The 27868-nt window shown below is 37.1% G+C and overlaps 2 protein-coding genes across 2 annotated transcripts; one reads left to right on the forward strand and one right to left on the reverse strand.

The window, feature by feature from the left end:
• Nucleotides 1-1535: 1535 nt before the first annotated feature.
• lrpap1 (low density lipoprotein receptor-related protein associated protein 1) lies at nt 1536-5134 on the forward strand. Its single transcript, XM_052545848.1, has 8 exons — nt 1536-1783; nt 1984-2128; nt 2349-2479; nt 2598-2718; nt 3416-3571; nt 3655-3737; nt 3863-4039; nt 4124-5134. The coding sequence occupies exons 1-8, from the start codon at nt 1628-1630 to the stop codon at nt 4190-4192; spliced, it is 1038 nt and encodes a 345-aa protein (XP_052401808.1). The 5' UTR covers nt 1536-1627; the 3' UTR covers nt 4193-5134.
• dok7b (docking protein 7b) lies at nt 5132-27205 on the reverse strand. Its single transcript, XM_052545847.1, has 11 exons — nt 27024-27205; nt 26854-26899; nt 25064-25294; nt 22685-22885; nt 16540-16659; nt 13429-13536; nt 11358-12172; nt 9619-9676; nt 7108-7188; nt 6876-7022; nt 5132-6545 (listed from the first exon to the last, which is right to left on the reverse strand). The coding sequence occupies exons 1-11, from the start codon at nt 27075-27077 to the stop codon at nt 6406-6408; spliced, it is 2001 nt and encodes a 666-aa protein (XP_052401807.1). The 5' UTR covers nt 27078-27205; the 3' UTR covers nt 5132-6405.
• Nucleotides 27206-27868: the final 663 nt, after the last annotated feature.

A 27868-nucleotide genomic window follows, 5' to 3' on the forward strand; every position in this document is an offset into this window, starting at 1 on the left:
AAACCTTGAAGTAGGCTTTATTTTTAATCACTAAGGTATTGTTGTTAAGTGTTTTTCAAGTGTCTAAATTTGTCAAATATAATAAGTTACCAGTACTGGATTTATCTCATAAAATTACCTCAGTTGTTTTCTGTATCTTATGTTCTGTGTGTGCGTGCACTGGTTTGGGTGGTTTACAAGGAAACAAAGTTGTATGACATGACGAAGGTATTAAAATGTGAAGGTGGTTTATTAGGACACCTGTTTTTGAGTATTTCGAAATGCTTAAAAAACAAGTCTAAAAATCTAAAAATGTAGAAAGTTTCCTGTGAGGGGTAGGTTTAGGTGTAGGGTGAGAGAAAATACAGTTTGTACAGTATAAAAACTATTACGCCTATGGAGAGATCCCATTAACCACCAATACCAACGTGTGTGTGTGTGCTTGCAAGCAAGCTTTTGCAATATGTCAGCATAGAACAGGATAGACGGTAAAACAGAGAGGAGTCAATCAATGTGAATTGGAATACAAAATGTCCCTCAGCGAGCTGGTGTTATGAAGGTGATGACACCTTGTACAGATATTACAGGCATTGTGGATTTAATGTCAATTTGGTTAGATAATGTAAGCATATTTCCTAATGTGTTGTGATAACAAGAATGATCAACTAGCTCTGATATGTATGTTGTAGAAGTACAAAGTTTTGAAAAATTAAAGACCCAAGCTTTCTCTCATGTAACACTAAAGTTGCTGTTCAGTAAATGTGTCAAGTTATTTTATGATCAAAGTAAATGGATTAACCAAGCCAAGCATATGAGGATTGTATGGTGTTCTTTATTAATAAGATAAAGATTGGCTATCCTGTAGCCAATATTGGGTTTCATTTTATAATCCTTTAGTAGCGTTGTTGGCACAATTTGATACAGACATACAAACATGTAGTGTCCTGATAATTCAGTAATTTATAGTAGCCTTTCTGAGGAATCTAAATTGGTCTCATATTGTTTGCTATAACAATCATTGTAGGCTATTATCACCAATATTGGAAGCAGTTTGTAATAGTACTACTACTAGCATTCTAGTAGTTACAATTTACAAATAGTAGAGACAAATTACAATATAGGTATCAGGCATGACAAACAGATTGCAAAAGTATTCACACCTCTGATAACCCTGTTAGAGCTGACAATAATGGGTGAATTTTTCTTCCCATGCAATGGATTTTATTTTATCTAAAATCCAACAGATGGGCTAACATTCAGGAATTAAAAATGAATAATAGACTTTAGGGATGTCAGTGTTTATGATCTAATGAGATTTCAAATGTAATCTTGTGGGCAGTTTCAATGAGCAGATGACTGAAAAATGTGCTTCCCTACATTCCAAATGCGTGGATCGATCTCATTTGCGCCTTGTTACTAGGAAACGAGCATGCAGCGCTGTGTGGGATTTGAAGTCTTTAAACGTCCAGTCACTCGCTCTAAACCGCGAGTGTCTGAGTATTTTAAAACTACAAGACCCATGATGCAATGCGCAGGCATGAGAACGTCATATGATTCTCGTAGCGCTTCCTGAATAGCGCCGCAGATGCCATAGAAAACACTTCACACTTTCATACCTTTTGTAACTGAGCTTGTGTCAGAAACGAAAATGCAGATTCTGATTTGGCTTTCTTTGTTTGCTGTCGGAGCAATGGGTGGGAAGTACTCGCAAGAAATGAATGAACAAAAGGCATCTGATAAAAACAACAACCAGGTGGAATTCAGGATTGCCAAACTAAATCAGGTTTGGGAAAAGGCGATACGAGTAAGTAATGTGACATAAAAATATACAGTGTATTATAAATGTACAATAATTAATTTTGGCCATTGTTATGGGATATTCTGCTTGTCCATCTTTTATCAGTGTTTAAATCTCTATACTCCAGTATATGACTGCTCATGAAATACTGGGTTTCTTTTGAACTTTATAATGTATGCAACTGTCCATCACCATTTCTGCTTCAGATGCAGCTTGCACCGGTGAGACTCTCAGAACTCCACAGTGACCTGAAGATCCAAGAGAAAGATGAACTTCAGTGGAAAAAACTGAAAGCAGAAGGGATGGATGAGGATGGAGAGAGAGAAGCCAAGCTCAGACGCAATTTTAATAGTAGGATTTGACTGTTTCTGTGGCATGTGATATTCAAAGAACTCATGAAATAGCTTGACAAACCGTTTTCTTTCATTTGTTGACATATTTTCTATTGCTACTGGAACCTGGGACAATACATAATAAAGAGAAAATGCTATTGTGTTTATGATATGAAGTACACGGATAGCTAAAATGACTGTAGCTTTCAAATAATAAATATATTTGTTTGTTTGCACAGTTATTTTAGCAAAGTATGGAATGGATGGGAAAAAAGACACCCGGACACTGGACAGCAACAGACTGAAAGATCACGATGTTAAAGAGGGAGACACATTTGAAGACCCAAGGCTGGACAAGCTGTGGAACAAGGTAACTGATGGGATGAAACCGCTACGGAGTGTGAATGTGTAACTCATTTGCAGGTTTACAGACTTGTTGACTTATTACCAACTTTGCTTAAATGTTCTCTTCAACCTTTGATCCTCAGGCTAAGACTTCTGGAAAGTTCTCTGACGAGGAGCTCCAGACCTTGCAGAGAGAATTCCGGCACCACAAAGACAAAATCAATGAGTACAACATTGTCATGGACACTGTCAGCCGGACAGAAGGTTAGAGTTTAGTGCCAAGATGTTATGTCAGATGTGTAATTTTATTAAAGGGATAGTTTACCTAGAAATGAAAATGTGATGTTTATCTGCTTACCCCCAGGGCATCAAAGATGTAGGTGACTTTGTTTCTTCTAAACATCACATTTTCATTTTCAGATAAACATCACATTTTCATTTTTGGGTGAACTATCCCTTTAAGTTCTAAGAATAGAAAAGATCCCTGAAAGGTGGAATGAGACAAGACTATTTCTAATATGTTTATTTTTGCCAGGTTAATTATATAAAGAAGTATAATGCATTATTGGACCTAACTAAACACAACTGTTCCTTTGAAAACAGCAGCACGGTCACACCTCTGGTGTTTGAATCACGTTTTTTAACAATAAAGGACTCAAATGCAAGTGGTGGAGAAATAGCTGCTAATTAACTGATTTGAGAACATAATATCAGGTTAATGTTGTTTCTGAGATGTTGCTGTAACGAAAATGGCTTCTCAGGACTTTATTCTGTCTTTTTGCTTCAAAGTTTAATGTATTACAGGTTCCTAGCTTAAGGACCATAGTAAGCTAACAATGCTTTTGGGAAGTTTTATAATGGGGCTGTTTAAACTCCAACTGAGCAGATTCTCACAATCTTTTTCTTAAAATTCCAGATCCTGCTGAATAAATAATGTCTCTTGCACTCTTCTTTCCGTCAGAGATCCATAAGAATGTAATCAGTCCTCTGGAGGGTGACATGAAGGACGATGTTCTCCATCAGAAACACGCAGATCTGAAGCAGAGGATGAGGTACCTTAACCAGGGCTTTGAACGACTCCGCAAGATCACCCATGAGGGTTACAGTGCTGACAGTGGTGGGGACCTTTGCTAAGGTTGAATTCATGTTTCATAAATGAATTGCCTCATGACTTTCTAATGCTCTCGTTGTCTGTGGTAGAATTTAAGGAGCCACGAGTCATCGAACTTTGGGAGATGGCAAAAAGATCGAATCTCAGTGAAGATGAACTTGACTCTCTTAAAGTAAGCTTCACTTATTTCGTTACATGAGCACCATACCGATCATTAATGCTAAATATTGTATTTCAGTTTTATTTTACTATTCAAAATTCCTGAAGTTTCATTTGTTTTCTTCTTCTCTCATTTAGGAAGAACTTAGACACTTTGAAACAAAGGTGGAGAAGCACCAGCACTATCAGGAGCAGCTGGAACTGTCTCATCAGAAGCTGAAGCATGTGGAGGCCCTGGGAGACGAAGATCACATCATGAGAAACAAAGAGAAATACAACACTCTTGCTGAGAAAGCGCGAGAAATGGGTTACAAGGTAGATCTGCAAAGGGTTTTAGAATAACAACTTTTTGTACTTGGTGGATCTTTAATAATCCCATCACACTTTTTTTTTCTTTAGATGAAGAAACACTTGCAGGACTTGACGAATAAGATTTCCCGAAATGGATTGCAACACAATGAACTCTGAATACCATTTTTGTAATGATGACAGCACTACTGTTAGCTAGAACTGGTCAGAGGTCACACATGCTGTATTCCAAAATATTAGCCAACACAGATGGGCCAGGGTTATAAAGGTAGGGCATTTTGTACGTGAAATTAACATTTTCATTGGGAAGCCAGACTACATGATCGTTTTATTTTAAACAGTACTGAGCAGTGATGACTTCTGCTTTTGTTGGTTATTTCCCGTTTTCTTTGTGAAGCGATGGCTACAAGCTGATTTAGCCAAAACGCAGTTGCATGTTGTTCACATAGTACTATTAATTTTGCACACATTTGTTTGTGGCTTAATTATGTAACACAAGTTGCTAAACAACAAATGCACAAAGAAATATGTGAAGCATCCCACAAAAAGTGGGTGCAAAATAATTCAACATTCCTCCACAACATGAGCACAGAGAATAACCTGACACATAAAAAAAAAGCTCTCTAGGGTTTTCAGTATGAACAGTTCCTAATCAATAATTCTGGTTTGGCAAGGCAGACCTCGAGTCCACTATGATATTGACTGAATCTCTAAATAGCACTGGATATAAAGCCCATCACCGTGATTGACAGTGTGGTCCCAAGGTAGACTTCAACATCCTCACTGTTTAAACAGTTCCATCAGTTACACGTTTGAGATTTGTCATAGAAATTCTAATATAAATTTGCACTAATTCTTTCTTATTGTACTGTTATCACTAACTAGTATGTGATTTAAAATCCTCATATTCATAAAAATATGGTAATCCAGCATTGTAATTAATTATCATGAATTATCATTTGTACAAGTCCACATTCTGCTCATTTCATGGTACACTTTTCATCATAAAACAAACTCCCAAAGCCTTTGTTTTCTGTGTCAAATGGTTGCTATGCTGAACTGTAGACAAATGCATCAAGCATTAAAGGACAAGCAATGTTAGTCACTGATGTATCATTTTTATTTCTACTGCTATAGTCAACATAGAAATTTCAGAAAATATTTGAAAAAAAAAAAGTTTATGAAATATTTAAATGTGTAAATGTACAGAACAAAATTGGTCACCAATTAAGTATATATTTACAGTCAACAGTTGCAATTGGGATCTGCTTTCAGATTTATAACCTTTTAATTCTACATGAATTTTAGCCATGGAAAATACATTCATACACAAAGTTGCACATAATATACAATGAAGCAATAAAGGGATAGTTCATCCAAAAATAAAATTGTATTGTGAGCCTCACTTATAAAGTTTTAAATATGAATATTCTTCTAACACAAATGCATCGATTCGGTTCAGGGGCTCTTTATTAACTCCCCAGAGTTGTGATGCATATTTTATAATAGATGGATGCACTTTTTTTGGGCTTTAAAATCTGGACCCCCATTCATTGCTATTATAAAGCTTGGAAGAGCCAGGACATTTTTTTCATATAACTCTGATTGTATTTTTCTGAAAGAAGAAAGTCCTATACACCTAGGATGGCTTGGGGGTGAGTAAATCATAGGATAATTTTTGGTTGAACTACGCCTTTAACATTATACCGTGCAGCAGCAGTTCAACTCAAAGCCCAACGAAGTCCAACCCAATTTTCAAAGGCCCTCCGATATTTTTTTTGTTTATATGGTTGTATGTATTATTTTCTGATATTAATTTAGAGTAAGATCTTTGTATTATATTAGCAATATATTTAAGTCATATGGAGGCCCCCAAAGTGGACTTTGAACCCTGTGTTGAGAACCACTGAAATACAGTGGAGTCTGAACGTCTGAGAGACCACTACCAAATATTATTCAAATATACATTTCTCTAACAAACATTTTTTCAGCATAACAATTAAAGTTAAAGGTTGAAAAAAAGGTAAATGAACTGAAGAATTTCTTAACATTTGCTCTGTTTTTTTTTTTGTTGCTTTAAAAATGACAACTGGCATTTGCGCTGCATGAACTCTAAACGTTTGTGTAAAACCTGATAATGCATGCTTTGTGTTTCAGTGGATGCAAGAAAATTATTAAAAGTTGTTTTCAAAAATGTGCTCACAATTCAAAAAAGTGACTTCAAATATGAAACCATCTTAAAAGGTTATATTAAATATATAAACAAACATTTTCATTAACATTTTTTAAATGCACAAACCCGGTTTAAAAGGGAAAAAAAATCAATATTTTCAATGTGGTCTCAGACGTTTTGACTCCACTCCGTTATATTTTCAGGTGAGTGTTCCTCTCCTCTTCTGTTCTAGTTCCTGTAGTCTCTCCTCTCGGCCCTGTGCATGCTGGGCTCCCACCCTCTGTGCGGTCTCAGTTGCAGTGATGTCAATGTGGGCATATTTAGTGCTGGAGCCAGCCGCTGTTCATAAACACACACACAAAACCCAATCTATTTAACAACTTTATTGATTTTATGTGCAATACCCTTTTAATATTTTAGAATAATCTAAACACAGCTGGATGTTCATTTGTTTTCAAGCCCAAAACAGGCTGAAAGGTTTGGGAGCAGTAAGATTTTTTAATTCACAGAAATGTATTTTAGTGTATTCACAAGGATGCATACGTTACAGACATTGTCTATACATTACAATATCACTGTTTTTACTGCATTTGTGATCAAATAAATCAATTTTTCAGGTTGGAGCCATGATCAAATATGTGTAGTATATATGAGAGGAACACAGAGTACCTCTGACAGTGTGGCTTGACTCTGGACGGTCCTGCAGATCTAACTCCATATAGTGCAGCTGTCGTTTAGATGTAGGACTGATGGGGATATTCACATAGTTAACAGAATCACCTTGAAGTTTGTCAATAACTGTCAGTCCTGCCTCTCCTGCAAGACCAGAACACAAACCCGATTCATGAAACAGTGATCAGAGCACGATATAATATATAAGAGGGGCATCTATCTCAATTACCATATTCTCCAGCTCTGAACTGTGGCCACCTGGATGCTTCAGTCATGAATGCCATCTGCTCATAGTAGCCTTTTGGATCAGCTGAAAAGGACAAAAAAAAAACAAGAATGAATCACAAGTAAGCCATTCATTTAGAATCAAAACACACTGGGCTTCATTTTAGCTCAGAAATTAATAAATTGTTATTCAGCAGAAAACAACACGACTTGGCGTATTGCACACACAAACATAAGATATCCAGTGACAACAAAGCATCATAATTTCTCCTCACGGTTACTATTTTTAGCTATAACATGTCAATGCTGATACTAGAATCACTTTTTCAGTCCATATAGACGTGGAGGTCTGGTTAAAAGCTTTATGTACTTAAAGGGTTAGTTCACCCAATAATGAAAATTAGCCCATAAATTACTCACCCTCAAGTCATCCTAGATGTATATGACTTTCATCTTTCAGACATAGACACTCAGCAGGTGTTGCATGCATCAGTCCAAAATAATTTTAATAAAAAGCACCGAAAACATCGGCCAAGCAGCAAAACGTATTTAAAACACTATTTAAAACTCTTATCAACAAACGACTGGTTTTGGGTGCGGTAACAGACACTTTTAATATATATATATATTTTTTAAGTAAGCAGCACTGGACAGCAGTTTATGTACTGGGCATCGCCTAATGGGCTAGTTGCATATCTCCGCCATCTTGGATTTCCGGTCTTGCGAGTGTGTGCGTAGATATTTCCGGTTGTGCTTAAAGTCAGTGCAGAGAACCGGAGAAGTCTACCTTCAGTATGTTTAAAGGATTTATAATATCACTTCATATGCAAATAAGATATACACTGCTATTATCACTATACTATAAATGTTAACTGAGCCAGTGGATTTGAAACTTGTGTATGTTTGGGTCCGGTGAATGAATTAAATACACTAATGTTCCCTAATGTTCACGGGATGAAAGTTGAACTCATGGTGTGTATACACAGCTATATAATGTATTTTTATCTTACCAGATATGTAAATATACAAATTACTTATTTCTCGAACATGTTTGCATTATTATTATTTTTTTTATATTAAATATTTACCTCGTGAGACGTGGGCTGCGATTTATCTTCAGAATATCAATTTCTCAATTGTACACATACATCAGTCTGTTTCATCGTTATTTACACAACATATTTTATTATTTTACACAGTAAAAATACGTGACTAATTTTAATATCCGTTTAATCTGATAATTAATGCAAAAGAATAACAATATACATGTGCTGCTCATAGACAGATAATGATTTATGCTGCAGGTCTTTCACAAAACAAATAAACATAGATAAAAACACACATGAATGCAAACAGCGATCTTTTATTTAAGGCAAACCTACCATAATTATATTACGTTTAATTGTACAGTTAGTTATAAATTATGTTATCAAATAAAGTTAATAAAACATGCTTTATCAGAAATCTCTGTGCGTCGTTTGACAGTCAGAAACATTGATCTTACATAACAGAACAAAACCAGCTCTTCGAAAATGACAAGTTTTGCATATTTGAGAGGTTTGTGTTTGAAAGAAAAAATCCTTGTGGACCTGACCTGATGCTGATCCGCATAATCAACAGAAGAATAAAGCAATCTCCGCGTTGTATCTTGATGAATTTCCACACAGAGGTACGCAAAATGTAGGGAGGATGTTTCCCCATGTTTTTGATATACCACTATCGCTGTTAAATTTGAAAATCATTAATTATATCCATCTAGCCAAGTTTCGTATCTGAGTTTCCCTTACAGTCAATGCGAGCGTCGCAAGACCAGAAGTAAGTATGCACACACTCGCGTCGCTGAAGCTCACGGCACCATCTTGTGCACCTAGCCCATTAGACATTCATTATCAGCGTGGATTTGCGCAGCTTGTCAGGTAACAACGACTCTGTGTAGTAACAGCTGTTCTATGTGAAATCACGCACCTGATGGAATTTACCACTGATTAAAGAACCGGCTCTACTGACGAGATGCGCATTAATTATCAGCTGATATTTATCGTGCACCCCTATATATAATTCCCCCCCACTATTCATTTGTTGTGTATCCCAAAATGTGTAATATGTTTTAAGTCCTAGTGTCCTCTACAGCATTACAGTTCAGTCTTACGATAAATTTAGTGAAAATTAATCAGATTAAAATGATTATTACAAAATATGACCATATTTCCATAAGAGTGTTAAATTTTATCACCAAATTAATGTTGCCCATTTTTAAAGACCAAGGAGAGGGAGTGGTCATGGTGAAACATCCAATTATTTGGTATCTCTGAAAAACCCTGAATGTGCTCTGTACAAGACAACTAGACAAAACTGTGACATGTAAGGTTTCAGAGAAAATAATGTCCTCTACAGAGGACAAAACTCCATAGCTGGTAGTCAGGAGGATATGAGTGTTGGCGTGGATTTAAGCAAATCAAATCTGAGCATATGCACACTTTATAAATGAGGCCTTTTAAAACTGTATAATGCTCACCGTCAGGCATTTGCTCCTCAGAACTGCTTCTCATCTCACACCTGCTCCTCTCCTCCACCTACAAAAAAAAAAAAAAACACACACAAGTGATTCAGAAATCCCAATTTGACTTGTTTAATGATGTATTTATTTACTTTAATTGACTAAACCAGCTATTTCTGCTGCTTCTGCTGTCGTACATCAGCAAAAAAATTCTAAATCACTGTTGAACTAAATAAATGTGACAATATATTATCGGATCATATTTCCTACAGCTTTAGCTGTTGCTACGTTTTTTTTTTTAATAAAACTTGCATTGACTGACTACACCAACACCTAGTACAAGCCTGAAGATGTGCTTCTGGCCACAATAAGCAACTGAAAATGTACCACTTGTGTACAAAAAAGTATTGAATGCTTTAAGCCACATTGCTGAGAGTGAAATGTTTTTCAGTGTGAATTATTGATTGCCCTGAATAGAAAAACTTAAAAATGTCTGCTCAAAGCAGGTTGTTTTAATAGCTTTTTACTGCATTCTCAGATCAACTGACCAACACATTTAAATTCATTCTGCAAACTGGTTGTGCCTCCCCACTGATGCATCAGCGTGATGGCAGAGCATGATCCAGAGACAAAGACGGCTGGAACAATCTTTGGATTTGTGCTGGAACGCTGGATTCTGTGATTCTGTGAGTGCATGACGAAAAACTGAAGCTCAATCAACACTGCCCTGATCTGTTGCAGAAGTCCAAATCTAGAGAACAGTTTGTCAGTATACTTTGACAAAAGATGCATTTAGACTCAGAAATAGCTGAGCAGTTAACCAGTTTAATCAAAGCAAATTCATCATCTCATCTGCCACTTTTAATTCTCTGTCAATGTTTGTATGGTTCATCAACTGGACAAAATCGTTCTGAAAATGATTCCAACAATACTGTTTCTCTATGCCTTTATCATTATATTTATAGTGTGGATTCTGCTATTTTTTAATATTGAGAAAGATTTTTAGAACTATATCTTTATCGTTGTCTTTATAGTTATCATGCTTGGTGTCAACGGGCCTTAACAGGTTATTTATAAAGACATTTAGGAGTATTTCAGTAAGTAATTAAACCTTTCTGGTTCCAATTCCAATCATAAATTGCATTTATAAATGTTACAAAATACTTCTATTTCGAATAAATGCTGTTCTTCTGAACTTTCTATTCATCAAAGACTCCTGAAAAAGTGCATCACAGTATCCACAAAAATACTAATCAGCACAACTGTTTTTTTTTTAACATTGATAATAAGAAATTTGTATTGAGCACTAAATTAGCATATTTGAATGATTTCCGAAGGATCATGTGACACTACAGTTTGGAGTAATGGTTGGTTCAAAACAGTTAGCTTTTTCAACACAAAAATAAATTATGTTTTAAAATATATTAAAATAGAAAACAGTTATTTTAAATTGAAATAAAAAATCACAATGTTATTATATTATAATACAATGGTATTATACTTATGAATAAATAAGCACTGCATCATTGGTGGATATATCTTTCAAAAACATAAAAAAAACTGACAAAATGTGTCTGTTGTCATATTAAGAACCAGCCAGTAACTACACTGATTTAAATTTATTAAAACTAAAAAAGAGCAGATTGGAGTCATTCATTCTGGGATTTTCCTACACTGGTTGCACTATATGAGTCAGTAAGAAAACAAATCAGTTCATATAAATAATTGTTTTCTGAAATTAAAACACATCTTGTTACCTTTCCTCCCCCACAGTCAGGACAGATGGCGGGCTGTAATTGCAGTGTAGTGGAACCTTCAAGGGCCGCTGCTCCTTCACCACCCCAGCTGAATCTCTGTGGGGCAGTTTGTTTGGGGGTGGCATCTGCAGGGACGCCCTCTGGTCCCAGAGCTCCACATTCAGGCCTCTGTCCCTGGCTTGCAGCAGTCAAAAACTGCTCCTGATGTTGTAGGACCTTGCGAGGGATATCGTAATGCTGGAGAGGTGGAGTGGGTACCTGGTAGATTTGAGCAGCCTCTCTGAGAGGACACACACACGGTTTGTGCTCAGGAATTAATGGAATTGTTCGTACTGTAGTGTTGATAAGGAAGTTAGAGTTTGAATTGGGGTTTTGAGGGAGGCTTGTTAAGGAACCAAACTCATCAGTCTCTCTATGCCCAATATCCATGCTACCAGTGTAAGAGGAGAAGCTTCCAGAATATGAAGAGTGGCTTCCGGTGGCAATACCACTGTCTGTTGAGCTCTGGCGTCCCGCATCTTGAAGGCCTCTGGGGTGAGGAGGCTTGGATGGGGGGCGGAGCCCTCCCATCATTGCTCCATATAGACGCTCGTCACTGGACGTGCTGACAGAACAGGCTGTACTCTTAGATCCCGTAACTGCTAACAGGGGAGATGATGATGATGAGGGTTCGACAGGGGTGGGGTGTCTGACTGGCTCAGGCCATATCGTCAGGCGGCTGCCCAGGCTGTTATCAGAATGGCTGGTCTCAGACGAGGAGCTGGAGATGCTCCGATCATCTCCTGCCAAGGAGGTGCCATAACTGAAGGTGGAGGCTGACCAATTATGACAAAGAGAGGATTGGATTAACAAATAAAGCCTGTAAACTGGCTTCCTGTTAGAAGTGTACATGAATTTCAATAAGGTAGTGACACAAAAAACAACCACGATTTGAGTTATATAATGATGTTTGGTGGTTTTTTTTATTTTTGGTAGAACACAAAGGAGAACTTTTAAAGTCTTTTAAAGCCATATGATCTGCAAAACAGACTGAACTTTACATCTTTCACTAGGGCTGCTCCGATCACGATCGGCCGATCGTTAATGCGCAAATAAACGCTGAAAATGAACATGGATTTGCGCATCTTCTCAGTTAACAATGGCTCCGTGTAGTAACAGCTGCTCTATGTGAAATCACGCACCTGATGGAATTTACCGCTGATTAGAGAACCGGCTCTACTGACGAGATGCGCATAATGATCGGCCGATCGTGATTGGACCAGCCCTATCTATCACTACATGTTTTTCTGGAAAACTTTACCCTGACTGGCTGTTTTCTGAGGTCAAGTATTTTTGAATGAACAACCAACATGGCTAGTTTCATGTCTTTTGTATCACCTTTTGCTCTCTTTCTTTTTTTATAGGATAAAAAGGTAAAACTTTAGTTAGGGACCAATTCCCACTATTAACTAGTTGCTTATTAGTCTGCCTTTTGTTAGCATATTTGCTGTTTATTAGTATTTACAGAGCACATATTCTACACGACCATATTCTACATGCTTAATCCTATCCAACAACTACCTTACTAAGAAGAATTGGCGAGAATTGAACCTTAAAATAAAGTGTGACCTAAAATAATTCAATATTTCTTCTATGCTTATTTACTTATCTGGTAAACAGATTCAAAATAAGCAGTAGTATAAAGTCAGTCATCAGATAAATCTCTTCAGGATGAAGTTTCAGACTTTAGTTTGACTACATTCTCCCTTACAAAACCGTGCCCTTTGACATATAGTCTTTTTTGCACACAAAGCATTTGAGTGGCTTTTATGTGAAGGCTTTTATATTCCTTTTATATTCCTTTTATGGCCCTTTTGGAGCTTGACAAACATTATGTACTGTTGCTGTATGGAATATGTAAAGAATCTTCAAAAATTGCCATTTTGTGATCCACTAAAACTAGAATGGCATGAAGATGAGTAAATTATGAGAGAAATTAATTTATAAATGAAAGGTTATTTACAAAAACCTTTTATTAGGAATAAAGCAGCCTTCTCTGAGTGTATATTTCATGTACAGCTTCTTGTATTACCTGCACTGCTGTGGTGACTACAAATGGACAGCATACTGAGTCGTTTCTCTAGCTCACTGGCCTCCTGGCTAATCCGGTCTTCTATAGATGATGGGTTAGCACTGGGGTCTATGGAAACAGAATCTCATTAAATTTGAATTAAACTAATACAGTGAACATTCATCATTCATTCGCACATGCACCAACATATATCCTTATGACCACACAAACATACACCAGACAGCACTGATTTGTCTCTGAGCATTAAGTCATATATAATCTATCTCTGTTGTATCACTGTCTCTGCTGGCAGAATTACTGGAGCCACTGGCCGCATTTATCAATTTCTGCTGGTACATCTCAGACACAGCCTCACAGCAATAATCGCTCACACAAGCACTCACACACATGTATCCACACTCACACACAGAATGCTTTGAATATGGCAGAAGGTTGGTAACCATTCTCCCTCACAATAGAATAAATCAGGACACTGAACACAAAGTGCTTAAATGAGACAATAAATCAGTCAGGGGGTAACAAATAAATAAAGGGTCTCGAAAAAGACACAACTGGGACAAAACAAGACCAAAGAAACAGCAGAATATAGCATAGAAAAGTTGATATGGAGGCGGAAAATACTCACAGACTATGCACAGTTTAGTGGTGGATATTAACCTTCTTCGCATGAAAAGTCAATTTCACGTGCAACAAGCATTCAAGGCAATGATATGGGCAACAAATACACTGAAAAAAATTATATTTCACATGCAAGCAAAAACAAAATTGCAAGTTGCTTCTATACAGCAGTTCTGCAGAATATATGTGTGTTAAAATATTTATAATACAGTTTGAATAAGCTGCTCATTTTTGTGCATGTGCAGCTGAAGAACAGTACTGATAATGTGAAGATAAAAAGCTAAAAGAGCATTTGCTTTTTGCATATTTAAAGAGGTTTGTCATTGTACAATTTATCTGCTCTGTGACATTCCTCCGCAGAATACAGAATAAAGTAAGAAGCTGAAACAGAAAAGTGACTTGGCAATCAATAACCCGTACACCTAATATATCACTGGCAAACTCTTGCCCAACCTTCACTGAATGTCAAAGGTTAAAATGCATCAAGTGCACTTAATTAATGACACTTAATGACAGCCAGAACATTCCTTGGCATCTCAGTATGATGGACGACAGATGAGATCTTAATGTAATGTGGCATTACATTAATCTGACAATTCAAAGAATGTGTTGTCACGAACGTCGAAGTAAACAAACTTTAAGGCTTTTGATTTATATATTTATACTTTCCTACAGCAATCACTGAGGAAAGTAAATGCTGGAAAAGCTTTCAACATGATTACAAAGCAAGCTATTATCATCACCAACATCAAACCTGTGCTGAAACTGATTGTGTTGTCTTTGTTGTTGGTCCACACAGAAATACAGATAGATCTTTACTGATTTTGAATAATCTTAATTTTAAGGCTGTGGTACACAACATCAATGTAATGAAGGGGGAAAAAAAACACCTGTCAAAACATAAGTCCACACAGTATAGATCACCTCTGTAAACGGGTCTATGTAAATGAGTAGTCATTTAGCACATACTTTTTTCAAAGCAACATAGTACTTTTATTACAAGTAACAGCCCTGGAGCAGCCTGGGCATAATATTGAAGCTTCACAGATCAATTTTTGTAGGGTTCGAACTATCCTAAGCTCTCTCGGACTATGTAGAAAGCCATTTTAACTACGGCTGTGCCAATTTTAGCTATGAACCACAGAAAAGCTTTAAGCCACTTCATATCCGTATCCTTACATGTTACTGACCGTGTGTCAGCTCTCTACAGGTTTCTGTTCACACAAATCATGGCAGCACACAACCTTTCTGCTAGACTATATCATTTCAGCTCAATATCACTGGCTCAGCAGCTCAATTAAATGATTCTCTGTGTTTCAGTGTGACCCGTTGATCTATAAAATATGTCAGACTCATTAAGGTTTAATATACTATTATGCTTACATGGCAAATCGATCAATAAACTAAATGTGAATCTTACATTGATTTTCATGATGATAATTCAGTATTCTGGAAGTCATGTTATGTTCCATTAAAAAGATATGCAGCACACAGATATTATTATCCTCTGTCAAGATGGAGCCATTGAGTGCCTACTGTATATAGATTCAAAAAGTGACTGCCATTACAAAGTAAGACTCGTTGAAGTTCATTAAACTTAATGAATATCATTAAACATGGCATCCTGCTACAGCTACATGTAAAAATCTGCCAGTGCCTTTTTAGTTATAAAAATATTAACTTTATAACTACTGATAATTGACAGTCACAGAATTTGGCTAATGAAAATATTAGGACAAATGTGCAATTGCTATGTAAGTTTGTTTAAGTGAGTAAGTGTACTACACTTCATAATTCATTATGAAATCTGAAACTAGGGACAGAAATTCATTATACAGTTTCAGAATAATTTATTACCTCTCATGTTCTGTTCGGGGTCTCAGAGACTCTTTTAAATATGAGAGCTGATTATGAACAACATTACAATTTGATAACGTTTCAAATGCCTTGTCACATTAAAAATGTTACATTACTTACAGTATGTTGTGGAGATCTCAGGGGATCGCGTTTAATAACAATAAATAATGCAATGTTTTTTACATCATAACATTCTGAATTAGTACAGTTCAGTTCATTTTTTATTGTTTATTTTCATTTCACATTTCTGAGAAGTGCATACCTACTGCTTGGCAGATATTCAATAATATATACTGGGTTTTGATTAGATTAAATAAGTCTCTAAATTAAAATGAAAGGAAAATAAAAAGCTAATTTAAAAATTATTAGTAGTATTGCATATACATAATTGGACTCCAAACACTGAACCAGTAGTCAATCTAAGCAGAACATGAGTGTTCTGAAAGAGATAACGAGAGAGAAGGAAACTTGACACCACATATCAATCATACACAGAGCTTAGAAACAGATATGCGCACACAGCTGACATCTCACGCACATCAAGGCAATCTAATGAGGCCAGCAGTGAGGACAAGGCAACTCTGAAATCTTTGAACTGAGATCTTACATCGCACACCTCCACAAATATGAACTCACCTGGCAGGACTGGACGCAGTCCAAACGGCCCCCTGCTTGGCGATATGCCACGAACGATGCAGTCGAACAAAAAACTGATCTGTTCTCCTTCTGCACATGCAAGGAAGAAAACACCAGCCCCTAGAGAGACAGAGAGAAGAGAAATAGCTCCTTAATGTTTTGAGCCTGTTTTATTCAAAAGACATAATGCACCGAATTCAGATTGCTATTAATTGTCCATAGCACTGAATCGAAGATTAGTTTCCGTAATGACCACAAGATTATTACAAATGGGTAACATCAAGCTATTCCTCTGAGCAAATGGGAACGTTCACATTTCACTGATTCAGAATAAATGAATTATATAGACTAATTCAAGTCAATGGAACCAAGTTCATACATCATAAATGCATCAGACATTCAAAGTTTATTGTAAAGGGTAATTGAAGCAAAGTTTTATCACTGAAGACTGATAATTTTTGTTTATATGTGCTGAGGATCTGATGGAAGTAATCCCTTTGAGATAAGAACAATTTGATTAAACTTTATTTTTGCACTTTCAATCGAACATAATTTATTATTCATGAAATAAGAGGAGGATTGTGTATCAAGAAAATCTGCTTTGGTTCCACACCTTCTCCATACAAACATCAATAGCATCTACAAAGCCTGCAACACCTTTCAAACTAAAATAAGTGCTGGCAAAAGCATGACTGAATGTTACTGAAAAACATAAGCTATTAAAGAGCCTTGAGGATTGAGTACCATGGGAAAAGTGGGATAACAAAGGCCTTACTTGCTGTCAGATGCATTAATGATTCATCCACATTCAGATTACGACTGTTTTTCTTTGTAGAACATGATGAGGAAAGAGACTTAGGCAGTCTTTCATGGAGGTAAATATAGTCCTGTCAAATCCGTCAGCGTCACTGTGGAGACGGTGGGCAGTACAGGAGTGACAGTCCTTTATAAAAATAACCATAACACCCTTAGCTCTTGGTTTCATAATTCATAAACACACTGGCAGGCTATTAATACTTGAGGCATGTGGCCATGTCTGTGGCTATTTACCATGTCCTAATTTTAAGAGAATAAAAGGCCTACGTTTGCTTTTTTATAGTAAAGCTACATTAATTTTCACCATCACCATTCATTAAAAATGAATGCAAAATCCTGTCCCACAATGCAAAGCGGTTCACCTTCCATTTTCAGTTTTACAAATTAATTCTAAGTATCAACTTAGTTTTTATATTTTCTTGACTTTTTAATGTGCCATATATCACGCAGTGTTCAATAAAAGAAGCCAGTATTACAGTCTGAACATGGATTCATGTCTTATACACCCTAAGAATTTTTTATGCAGTATATAAAGTTGTATAACTAAATGTATGGCTCACGTACAACAACTCTAATCAGGTTAAGCTCAAACACTTTCAAAAGCTTGTAATTACAATTGCATTGTCAGTTTCAACTTGTTTGTGATCTCATGACATGTTTTTTCATTGTTGATGCCAGCCAAATTGTTACACAAATGCCCTACCTGACAGCAGGGAAAACAGTGATCTACAATCTGTCCAAGTCTGTTGACAAACTAAGCCAGTGAACATACTCACAGACGTTCACTCTCTGAAATCAAGCGAGACAGCTGACACGCTCACTAATTGCACTGCCAGTATGTGTTTTGTCACCGCATGTGGCCTGTGACATTGAATCGCACTAGAAACAGCAACAAGGCCATATTTTCAATTTAATTCACTCTGTCCCAGAGCAACCAACTGCTGAATTACACAAATGGCAGGGGGAGGGACATGACCTCTATGTGGCTCTGTGTGGTGGTCAATCTGTAATGAGGTGAAGCACTGGCTAACAGATAAATGCTTATGTTATGACAGAGTAATTATTTCACTCTTATCTAAATGAAACCCTGGTGATGCTGTTCTGGATCGGGATGACATCCCATTTTCCTGCGGTGCTCATAGACACCACCAACCTTGGCTGGAAGGAGCCAGTCATCAGGTGTCTCCGATCTTGGACTCCTCTGTTATCGAGTCAAGTCTCCCAGCGGTTAATATGGCAAGCCCTATGAACATTAATTAACCCCAAAACCTACTCCAGTGCCTGCTCCTCGCAAGCACCTTCCAGAGCGGCCCAGGCCCCAGAGTTCGCTCCAGTGTCGACCCAGAGCATAGACCAGGGAGTGCTCCTGGTCCCCCTTTAAGCACATTGAGTGCTCTTGGTCCCAGGTACAGCCCAGTAAATTTTACCAAATATCTTATATTTTTTTGGGGGGGGCAGTAAGGCTCCAGCCGTAGAGTCCAAGGTGGTGGCTCGGACTGTGGCCTTGGAGGCTGCTCCGCCATGGTCGCCTGAGTCCCCTTCTCTGCCACGGCGACCCCCGAATGGGTACTACTCTGGAGGCCCTCTGTCCTGAGGGACCTCCAGAGCGCCCTCCCCTTTGGATGTTATGTGGCGTGAGGACACGCCTTCCGGGCATTATGTCAGACTGTTTCCCTTCATCTTGTAACCATATTTCTATTTCCTTTTCCTCTCCTTGTTTCATTTAGGTCATTAAGTTCCAGCTGTGTGTTCTCATTTAGTCCTCTTATTTAAGCCCTGTGTTTCCCTGTCTCTAGCGTCTGCTGTTAAATGTCATGCCTGAGTTCCAATGTGTATGCCTTTTTGTTCAATTAAATTCTAAGTATATTATTCTCCAGAGTCCCCTCGTCCCTCCTTTGTGCAGCGTGACAGCATAAGCTGTTAGTAGCAGATCTTTAGCTTTGCATTTTCTGCACTGATTTCGAAGGAATATTTTTAAATTACACAATATAATTGGTATGGTATCTGCAAACAAAGTAAAAAAATCTATATATATTTTTGAATCTTGAATTGTGACTATTTAAAAAAAATGCACACCATAATTTAAATATTGTTAGATGTTCTACATATAACTAGGGGTGTGACGGTTAGTATATAACCGTGAGACCGGCGGTTATAGTTGAACACCGTCATTAGAACTCTAACTGCCAAAACCGTGTCATTAAAATATTTTTTACAAACATTTTTTATCAAAAATTATTTTCATTTTTTAGATAGGATCATAAGATGCGCAATATATTGGGAGACATGGTTTTTACCACTTCATAAAATTTTGCTTTGTAGAAAACCTTTCTTAAAAACGAATTTCATTTTGTACTAATTTTATCTTAATTTTAATAAATGTTTCATCAACCAATTGCATGTATTTTGATAAATAAAAAGCAAATATAGCAGACAATGATAACCGTGACATGGAAGCACCAGCGCGCCGCGTTCACTTGCACTGCACTGTGAACTAGAGCACATCTCATCGTAAATGAAACTCAGCGTAGGCCTATGCTTCATACATTAGCATTAAATATCTTTGTGCATCCTTTCTAGAACAGACAATGGCTTTTTTTGCGGCTCGCATCAGCAAAGCATTGCATCGCAAAACAATCAGTGGATGGCGGGCTGGTGCGGCTTTGAAATTTGCTCAAAAAACGTTGGTGCGGATGATGAGTTTTGTGACAGATCTCCTTAATAAACGGAGGTCTGAAATCTCTGCCCCTTTACCGATCAGAGTGGCGCTGATACGGAGTTAACCCGCTATCTCCAAGATCCACCAATTGTCTCTACGGCAGATCCACAAATCCCCCCCCCCCCCCCCCCCCCGACGGTTATGTTATGGACCGTCACTTTTGACTCACGTCATAACCGTCATCACCAATTCTGAAACCGGCACACCCCTACATATAACATTGAACTTTTATATTTTACATAGTAAATCAAAACTAAGGATGCACGATATATCAGCCACCATATCAATATCGGCAGATATATGTAAATTTTTTCTGTTATTGAACCAATAAGAGAACAAGTCTGGAATCTATTACCAATAAGAGAACAAATCTGGAATCAATTACCAATAAGAGAACAAGTCTGGAATCAATTATAATTAGATTATTAGTTCCTGTAAAATAATGTAAAGGAATCTTTGTTCGCCTGTGTTTTAGCGCGTTGTTAAAGGTCGTGTGGATCCACAACGGATTCACACGACTAGCACCATTAAGTTTGTTTGTGCATTTACAGTCTTTTGTGCAAGTGTACGCTGTAATATTGTGTTTATTTTATGCATATAATTCAGATTTTTCTCATATAGAATGGGTTTGGTTAAGCTGTAGCCTATAGAGGGTCATCTTAAGCTCAGCACACGCAGCTCAAACAGCAGCTTACAACATTAATAACTATGAGATTGTCATTATATATAACATTTATGAGAACACTAGTATAATAAAATGTTATGAATTCTTTCGGAGAGCCAAGAGCGTGTCCATGACACATCTGACTATCCGGGGTTTGTAGCGCGGGTGTATTGCAATGTTGGAAATAGTCTACTTATGTTTTAAACCGTGAAGTCGAGCAAGTGAATATCATAAAAGTAAATTGCAAACTTTGTGCAAGTCAAACTTATGTCGGTGAACCATGACAGTAAAAGTAAAAACTGACGGTGCTTTCGACATCTGACGACGCACGCATTAACAGTGCGTATTCTCTCAGAGACGACAAGAGACGAATCTCCTAATATGTGGTATATACATTGGTTTTAATTTATTTCTTTAATGTTTCTCTTGTGGCCCGAACATAGTGAAAACAATGAGAAGAAACATTATTCTGCTCTTGTTTCATTGGTAAAAGTGAAGTGAAAAAGTGACGTGACATTCAGCCAAGTATGGTGAATTCGTGCTCTGCATTAAACCCATCCAAAGTGCACACACACAGCAGTGAACACACACACACAGTGCACACACACCCGGAGCAGTGGGCAGCCATTTATGCTGAGGCACCCAGGGAGCAGTTGGGGGTTCAGTGCCTTGCTCAAGGACACTTCAGCCATGGGTATTGAGGGTGGAAGAGAGCGCTGTTGATTAACTCCCTCCCACCTACAACTCCTGCCAGCACCAAGACTCAAACCGGCGACCTTCTGGTATCTAGTCCGTCTCTCTAACTATTAGGCCACAGCTGCCCCTAGTGTTACTAAAATGTAAAAAGTGTTACTAAAATGTAAAAGTTTTATTTAGGCTATAGGGCTATAATTCATTGTTTCACATTTAATGAATTATTGGTTATCGTATCAGCCAAAATAGTTGTATGCCTAATCAAAACAAATTACATTTTATCTACAAAAATCTACATTTAATATCAAGTTAGATAACAGAATTTTGTATGAACGTGCATGGCATGTGTAACTTTCTAAATGATTTTGGAAGTGACTTAAAAAAGATTTAGTTACTTTGTGATTTACAGCTTTTTGTGAATTTCTGCAGGTTTAGATTTTGTGCAGAACTAGACGTGACTTATTTTGCACTAATGTACTACTACAGCAATGAGAGGTACGTTTGGAGTCTGGTGTCCGATTTGAGCACCCCTGCCCCCTCAAGTTCCTCCACTTGGCAGGAGACCTTTCACATGCCGCCTCGCCATCTAAACACATAAAACTGCCCAGAGTTCCCTGCATAGCGCATTCAAACAGCATCTAACAAACATCCTGAATACCATTAGAAGTGATAGATTAATTTCCCTGATTATAACTGCACTAACACACTTTTCTGTTGTGTCATGGCTGTCATTATAAAGAAGTTTCGTATAAGATGGAGCATTAAAGCTGCTGAAGCTACAGAACAGCTGCAGATGGATTTGCCAGAGAGGCAGCTGGTGGGTTTCACTGGTGCTAACGCAACATCTTATACTGAAGCACATCACACATTACCACAATCTGTGTGGGTGCACAAAACTAATGTGTACTGATTCTGTAAGTATGGGGGAGCGAGAAAATGAGAGTGGGGGTGGGGGAGAAGGAGTGTGAGGTTATCTGATTTTCACATTTACTATTGGCAAACACCTCTGTGCTACTTCCACCGCAGGGAATATTACTAAGACTGAGTGAAAAAGAGGCAGAGAAGGAGACAACTTTGTACAAGAACAAACTACACATTCAAAGCAATCAACAAGGGAATCTTCTCAATGAATAAAAAGCAGTAATCTGCCAAAATAAAATAAGAGAGGCGTCCAAGAATCTCTTCCCATCTCAAAAAGAAAATTCAACAAAGAACAGCACTGAATGAACAAAAGAACAATAACTTGAACTTACAGTAGCCACATCGTGTCCCTCCCTCAAAGACAAATCCATTAGGTACAGCACCATATCGTCTTAAGTCTGACAGTTTCCATTGGCCGATGACAGTAGGAGGGAGTTCTCTGGCGATGACAAGCAAGTTGTTGCACAAATGCAGTGAGGCAGGGCCACTTTCTAGTTTGGTGCCAGGCTGAACGTTGACACTGAACCTGTGGACTGAAAGAGAGACAAGTTTAAGAGGAGCTTATATCTTTAAAATTAGAGCATGTTGACTGCAATCAAAGCAAAGCAGTTGTTCACGAGACATTCTGGAAAGGCCTAATTTAATCCCTTCAGCTATAAGGACAATACATTGCAATTAAAAAAATGAAAAAAATCACTGTACATTGACTCACTGTACATTTTTTTATCTGTATAATACTACAGTTTTAGTAAATTTCTTAATTCATATTTTAAATGAATGTAGGAGATGAATTAATTTTTTCATACGAGCATATTTAGCAAATTAATAATATGACTCAGTCTGATATTCATCCCATTTTCTTTGTACCAAGAGGTAACAGCACCATATAAAATTGGAAACTGTCAAAAATACATTTAAACTACATTACGAATTGCAAGAATGTTTTATGTTATGTTATGTTTATATTATTATTATTATTATTATTATTTTATTATTATTATTATTTTTATTTTATTTTTTTTACCTTGTTTATAATACATTTTTATAGGCTGGATATTTATTTTGTCTTTTTTTGGCACCCACAACTGTAAATTTAGTTAATTTATTTCAAATACAATACATAATTTATGGGCCTGATTAACCAACTCAGGTGTGAACAAAGACTCCAAATCATTAGAAAAAATACCACAATTTATCATAATAGAGACAAGTAATCAATACAAACCTAGCAAGTATAATTAATGATACAGCTTGTAAGCATATGTGTGCATGTCTTGCATCAGCAATGGGATTATCTTAATTATTAAATATTAACTTTATATATATATATATATATATATATATATATATATATATATATATATATATATATATATAAATACTATTCCATTGCGTACAGTGTCAATACACACAATCATCATACGATATGTTTTATATTTTATAAGATTTATCAACTTAGCAAACGCTCTCACATCTCTATCGATGATCAACCAAAGCTAGGCGCTGATGCATCAGTCATGAGCAACCTTCTACACAACAGTATGTTAAGGTAGTTTAGGAAGAAACCAATAAGAGCAACAGACCGGAATGGAACATCAGCACCATCTATCATCGTTCTCTGATTGCCTTAAAGCAAAACAAATAAATAAACAAACATGGGACCTGAAAATCAACGAGGCATGAGAGTGAACAACACATGCATTCAAAATTGTTAGCATAACAGCTGCCAAACAAGAGCTTTTTTTTTTTTAAATCAAAGGAGAGAAACATCAGTCATAAACCAGACTATTCCATTGTCATTCAAGGTTTTAGATGAGTAAGTGGAAATGAAAACTTTCATTTAAAATTAACTCAAGTCATCTTTTAGTATGTGCCCAAGTGAAAAACCCAAGTGATCTTATGGAGTATCACACATCACAGGGTCCCAATTATAACTCCGCTGCTTTCTCAAAGGGCACGACTTGAGAGTGTATGTGTATGTGTGAGAGCAAAAGAGTCAGCCGTCTGGGTGTAGGTGTATGTCAGTACGTGTTTCTCAAGGGTGTCTGGGATTAACAGAGCCAACAGCGATCTTGACTCATATATTGCCCTAGACAAGATCAAACGCTAGCACTCACGATCCAACACCTACCCACAATTACTTATGTACTGATTAAATATATTTGCTAGAAAGATATTACAATAAAACAAATGAGAGACTGAAGCAAATATTTGAAAACATTTTAAAATTATTAATTTCACCTGAAAACAGTGAAAGTAGGTTGCGAACACATGGACCTGCTCAAAAAAGTGTCCTGCTAAATCACAATGTGAGAGCGAGCGAGCATTCATATAAAAAAGTGCTGTAGAAATACAAGAAGTAATAATTATCTAAAAATAAGTAAGAAGAATTAAGGACTTGACTTACAAATTAAAAATTAGCATTCATATTAATGCACTAAAATTGTCTGATATATATGTCTTTATGTGCATGTGTGTTTGTTTGCGCACACATTTTGGTGTTATATTTTCCTTTGGGGCTTGACATAGACATCCATTGGATGGCTATCATATGATTTGTCCAAAAACAAAAATTATTTTGTGATCCACATAAAAAGTAACAGCATGCAGGTTTAGAACAACATAAGGATGAGTAAATAATGACAGAATGTTAATTAATGGTCATTTTCATCTGATCAGTGTGTTCACACACACACACGCTCTTCTCTCACCCTCTCCGAGACTGTAGCGGATACGAGCATCCCAGGCCAGAAGAGACATTTTGTTGTCGAAGCCCAGCATGACAGACTGGCTCAGGCAGAGCAGACTGAGCATGTAATTCACTCCATCAAACCCCTGAAGAGCCTCCAGTCCACAGATATCCCTCAGCGTGGCCTGATTCCTCTCCCGCTGTCCTTTACTCTTCTCTCCACGCTCCTTATACACCAGCAAGGTCAGGCAGTCTGAGACAGAGTCAAGATTACAGATTCATCACAAATGCATCTCAGAGTAACAAGAATTACAGAGGTAATACCATAGTTTCTGGATGTTTACTGTGACAGTATCATCTTTGGAGTTCCATATAAATATCACTGTACACAAAATCATTAAGTGCCATGGGTGTAAGTATCATCTAATGTACCACGGTACCATTCATGTCAAATAAAATCCTGCAGATGCGGTTTCTTTAAAGCAATAAAAAGTGTGCTTTTTCTTTTCATCTCAATACTGTGTTTGCACTACAATTGCAGCAGTTGATGTCATAATTTGCATAATGATCAGAAATTGCAACTGACAAAATAACAGATGCATCGGATGCAATTACCAAGCCATGAAATGTAAACTCTCTTTCCATAAACTAGTGTTGCGTGTGAGACAGCGACAAGCTATTGTCTCTAAATCGCCTCCACTTTTTGAAAATTAGGTAATGTTTTGTTTTTAGATTTCTATACAAGAGAACAGACCTCTACATCACCAGACTTCTAAAACAGTATGTGAGGAGTCAAGCAGCTGTCATAACATACATCAAAAGACACAGTGATCCATGAAAGCAACTGGAGACTAACCTAATAAACAATGAGAGCTTCAGGCGACAGGGATCCAAAAATGACCTATCCGCTAGCCAAGATCACCTAAAGAAGTTATGTAAGTGTAGCGAGTATGCTGATGTATATCATAGAGGCCATAGATAGCTGTCATGCTTTTAACTCCAGACTGTGAATATTTCTCAAGGGAAGTTTATTTTTCAAATGTATAGATGCATAGCTTTAAGTTCTATTTAACAAAATTCTTCTGAACATTTTTACTATTATTACACAGGAAAAAGTTTATTAAACAACATGTTGGATCCATTCTAACAACAAAACCTGTCACTACAATACACTAAACTGAATGCAAGTATAATAAGTAAAACAATTATGAAAAATAATAATAATAATAATAAATAAATAAATAAATAAATAATGAATGAAAGAAAAAAATGGAAAAAGTAAGGTCTTTTTATTTTGCAGCTTATATGGACTCATTGCGTCCCTTATACAAATGGCATTAATAAATGTTATAATGTATGGGTCAACATACGCTGTGGTAAAAATATGATGGCATTTGTTGGTTGGATTTTAGCTTAAAGGACAGAATTCACTAAAAGTTTGAAACTAATATACAAAACTATAGATTTGTCTGCACAGAAATTTAACTGAAAAAAAAACGTCGATGACAACTAGTACTTTGTACTATACTTTTGAAGTTTACATTGTACCTGTTGGTCCTAAAAACAGCTCGAGCCAAAGTGAATTGCGACACCGTGACACGTGCACCGAGAGTGTCATTCCAATAACGCTCATAACGACCCTGCCAATACCTCACATACCGTCACGAGGGGGAAAACAACCGTGACAGCGCTTTGTCAGGTCTTTGCTAAGCATAAAGTACGTTAATGGAACAAAACAGCAACTGAGATTAATATTTTATAATCTCAACAGCGTTAAACAGCAGCGTAAAAAAAAGTTTTCTGTATATTTACCTGCAACCGGCGAAGGTTTCCGAAGAATCACCCATCTGTTTTTCCACTGTAAACGCAGGGAAACAAAACAACAAACAAAAATTCGGCTCAAGTATACAAACAAACAAAAATATACGTTTTTGAATAACACTGAAAGACACAATAAAATAAGTTTGCGTTGTTTTAACCACCTTTTTCCCCTCTCGAAGTCTGACTTGTCCCTCTACGACAACCGTATCCGTCATCTTGTGTCATGGTTCCCGACAGCTGTGAGCGGTCCGCGGCAGTGAGGGGGTCACTTTCAAAATAACCTCCAGAGCTGCCTGCACTGCTGCCACACGCACAAACTCTCTCACCCACATAACTCACACGTGCATTGGCCCACCCTCTTTGCACAGAACTGCACTGCGAGGCAAAGGTTTTTACAGTTGTTCAGTGGGTCAAGGTGGCAAGTTAAATGGTGCCAATTTAATTTGCTGGACAAGTGATGCAAGCATTCCTGCAAGGTTCAGACAGTCAAGTATGTGCTTTAAGAGACAGGTAAACAAACAGGGCATTATGTTAAGTGAACTGCTAAAATAATAGTGGATAATCTCAATGATGTATGATAAAAACTGTTAGACCACATAAATGAAAATGTAATAATAGGCTACCAACTTTTTCTTTATCGTGGAAGTAGGTCTGCACTGCTCATTCATTTGGGAAATGACAAGAAGAATAACAACATGCAGTAAATGGTAAAACTGTTTGCACCACAAACCATGTGTTCATAATTAAGATACACCAATTTTCTATATCAAGCACCAAACTGTTAGCTGGACGCATATGAGACCGGAAGCCAGATCCATAGTTTTACAAATGTCCGTGCCCAATTTTACGGGAAGAAAAAGATGGGAACCCTTCTACAGGATGTAGCGCTCAGAAGGGACTCATACTATATGCCAACTCAGTTCACAGTGGGGGATTAACTGGGGTATACAGTTAACACTTAACACAAGTGAGATGGGAATCTCAATTAAGTGTCTATAGCCTGAAG

The sequence above is a fragment of the Carassius gibelio genome, chromosome B1 (genome assembly GCF_023724105.1).
Source record: "Carassius gibelio isolate Cgi1373 ecotype wild population from Czech Republic chromosome B1, carGib1.2-hapl.c, whole genome shotgun sequence".
Lineage (NCBI taxonomy): Eukaryota > Metazoa > Chordata > Actinopteri > Cypriniformes > Cyprinidae > Carassius > Carassius gibelio.

Excerpts from the sequence above, each read along its gene's own strand:
- lrpap1 (XM_052545848.1), top strand. The coding sequence starts at position 1,628 with ATGCAGATTCTGATTTGGCTTTCTTTGTTTGCTGTCGGAGCAATGGGT. Across the intron at positions 1,784-1,983 it reads TTTGGGAAAAGGCGATACGA|ATGCAGCTTGCACCGGTGAG; the intron begins GTAAGTAATGTG and ends TTTCTGCTTCAG. Across the intron at positions 3,572-3,654 it reads GGGTTACAGTGCTGACAGTG|AATTTAAGGAGCCACGAGTC; the intron begins GTGGGGACCTTT and ends TGTCTGTGGTAG.
- dok7b (XM_052545847.1), bottom strand. The coding sequence starts at position 27,077 with ATGACGGATACGGTTGTCGTAGAGGGACAAGTCAGACTTCGAGAGGGG. Across the intron at positions 7,189-9,618 it reads TGAGGAGCAAATGCCTGACG|CTGATCCAAAAGGCTACTAT; the intron begins GTGAGCATTATA and ends TGTCCTTTTCAG. Across the intron at positions 7,023-7,107 it reads GTTCAGAGCTGGAGAATATG|GAGAGGCAGGACTGACAGTT; the intron begins GTAATTGAGATA and ends CTGGTCTTGCAG.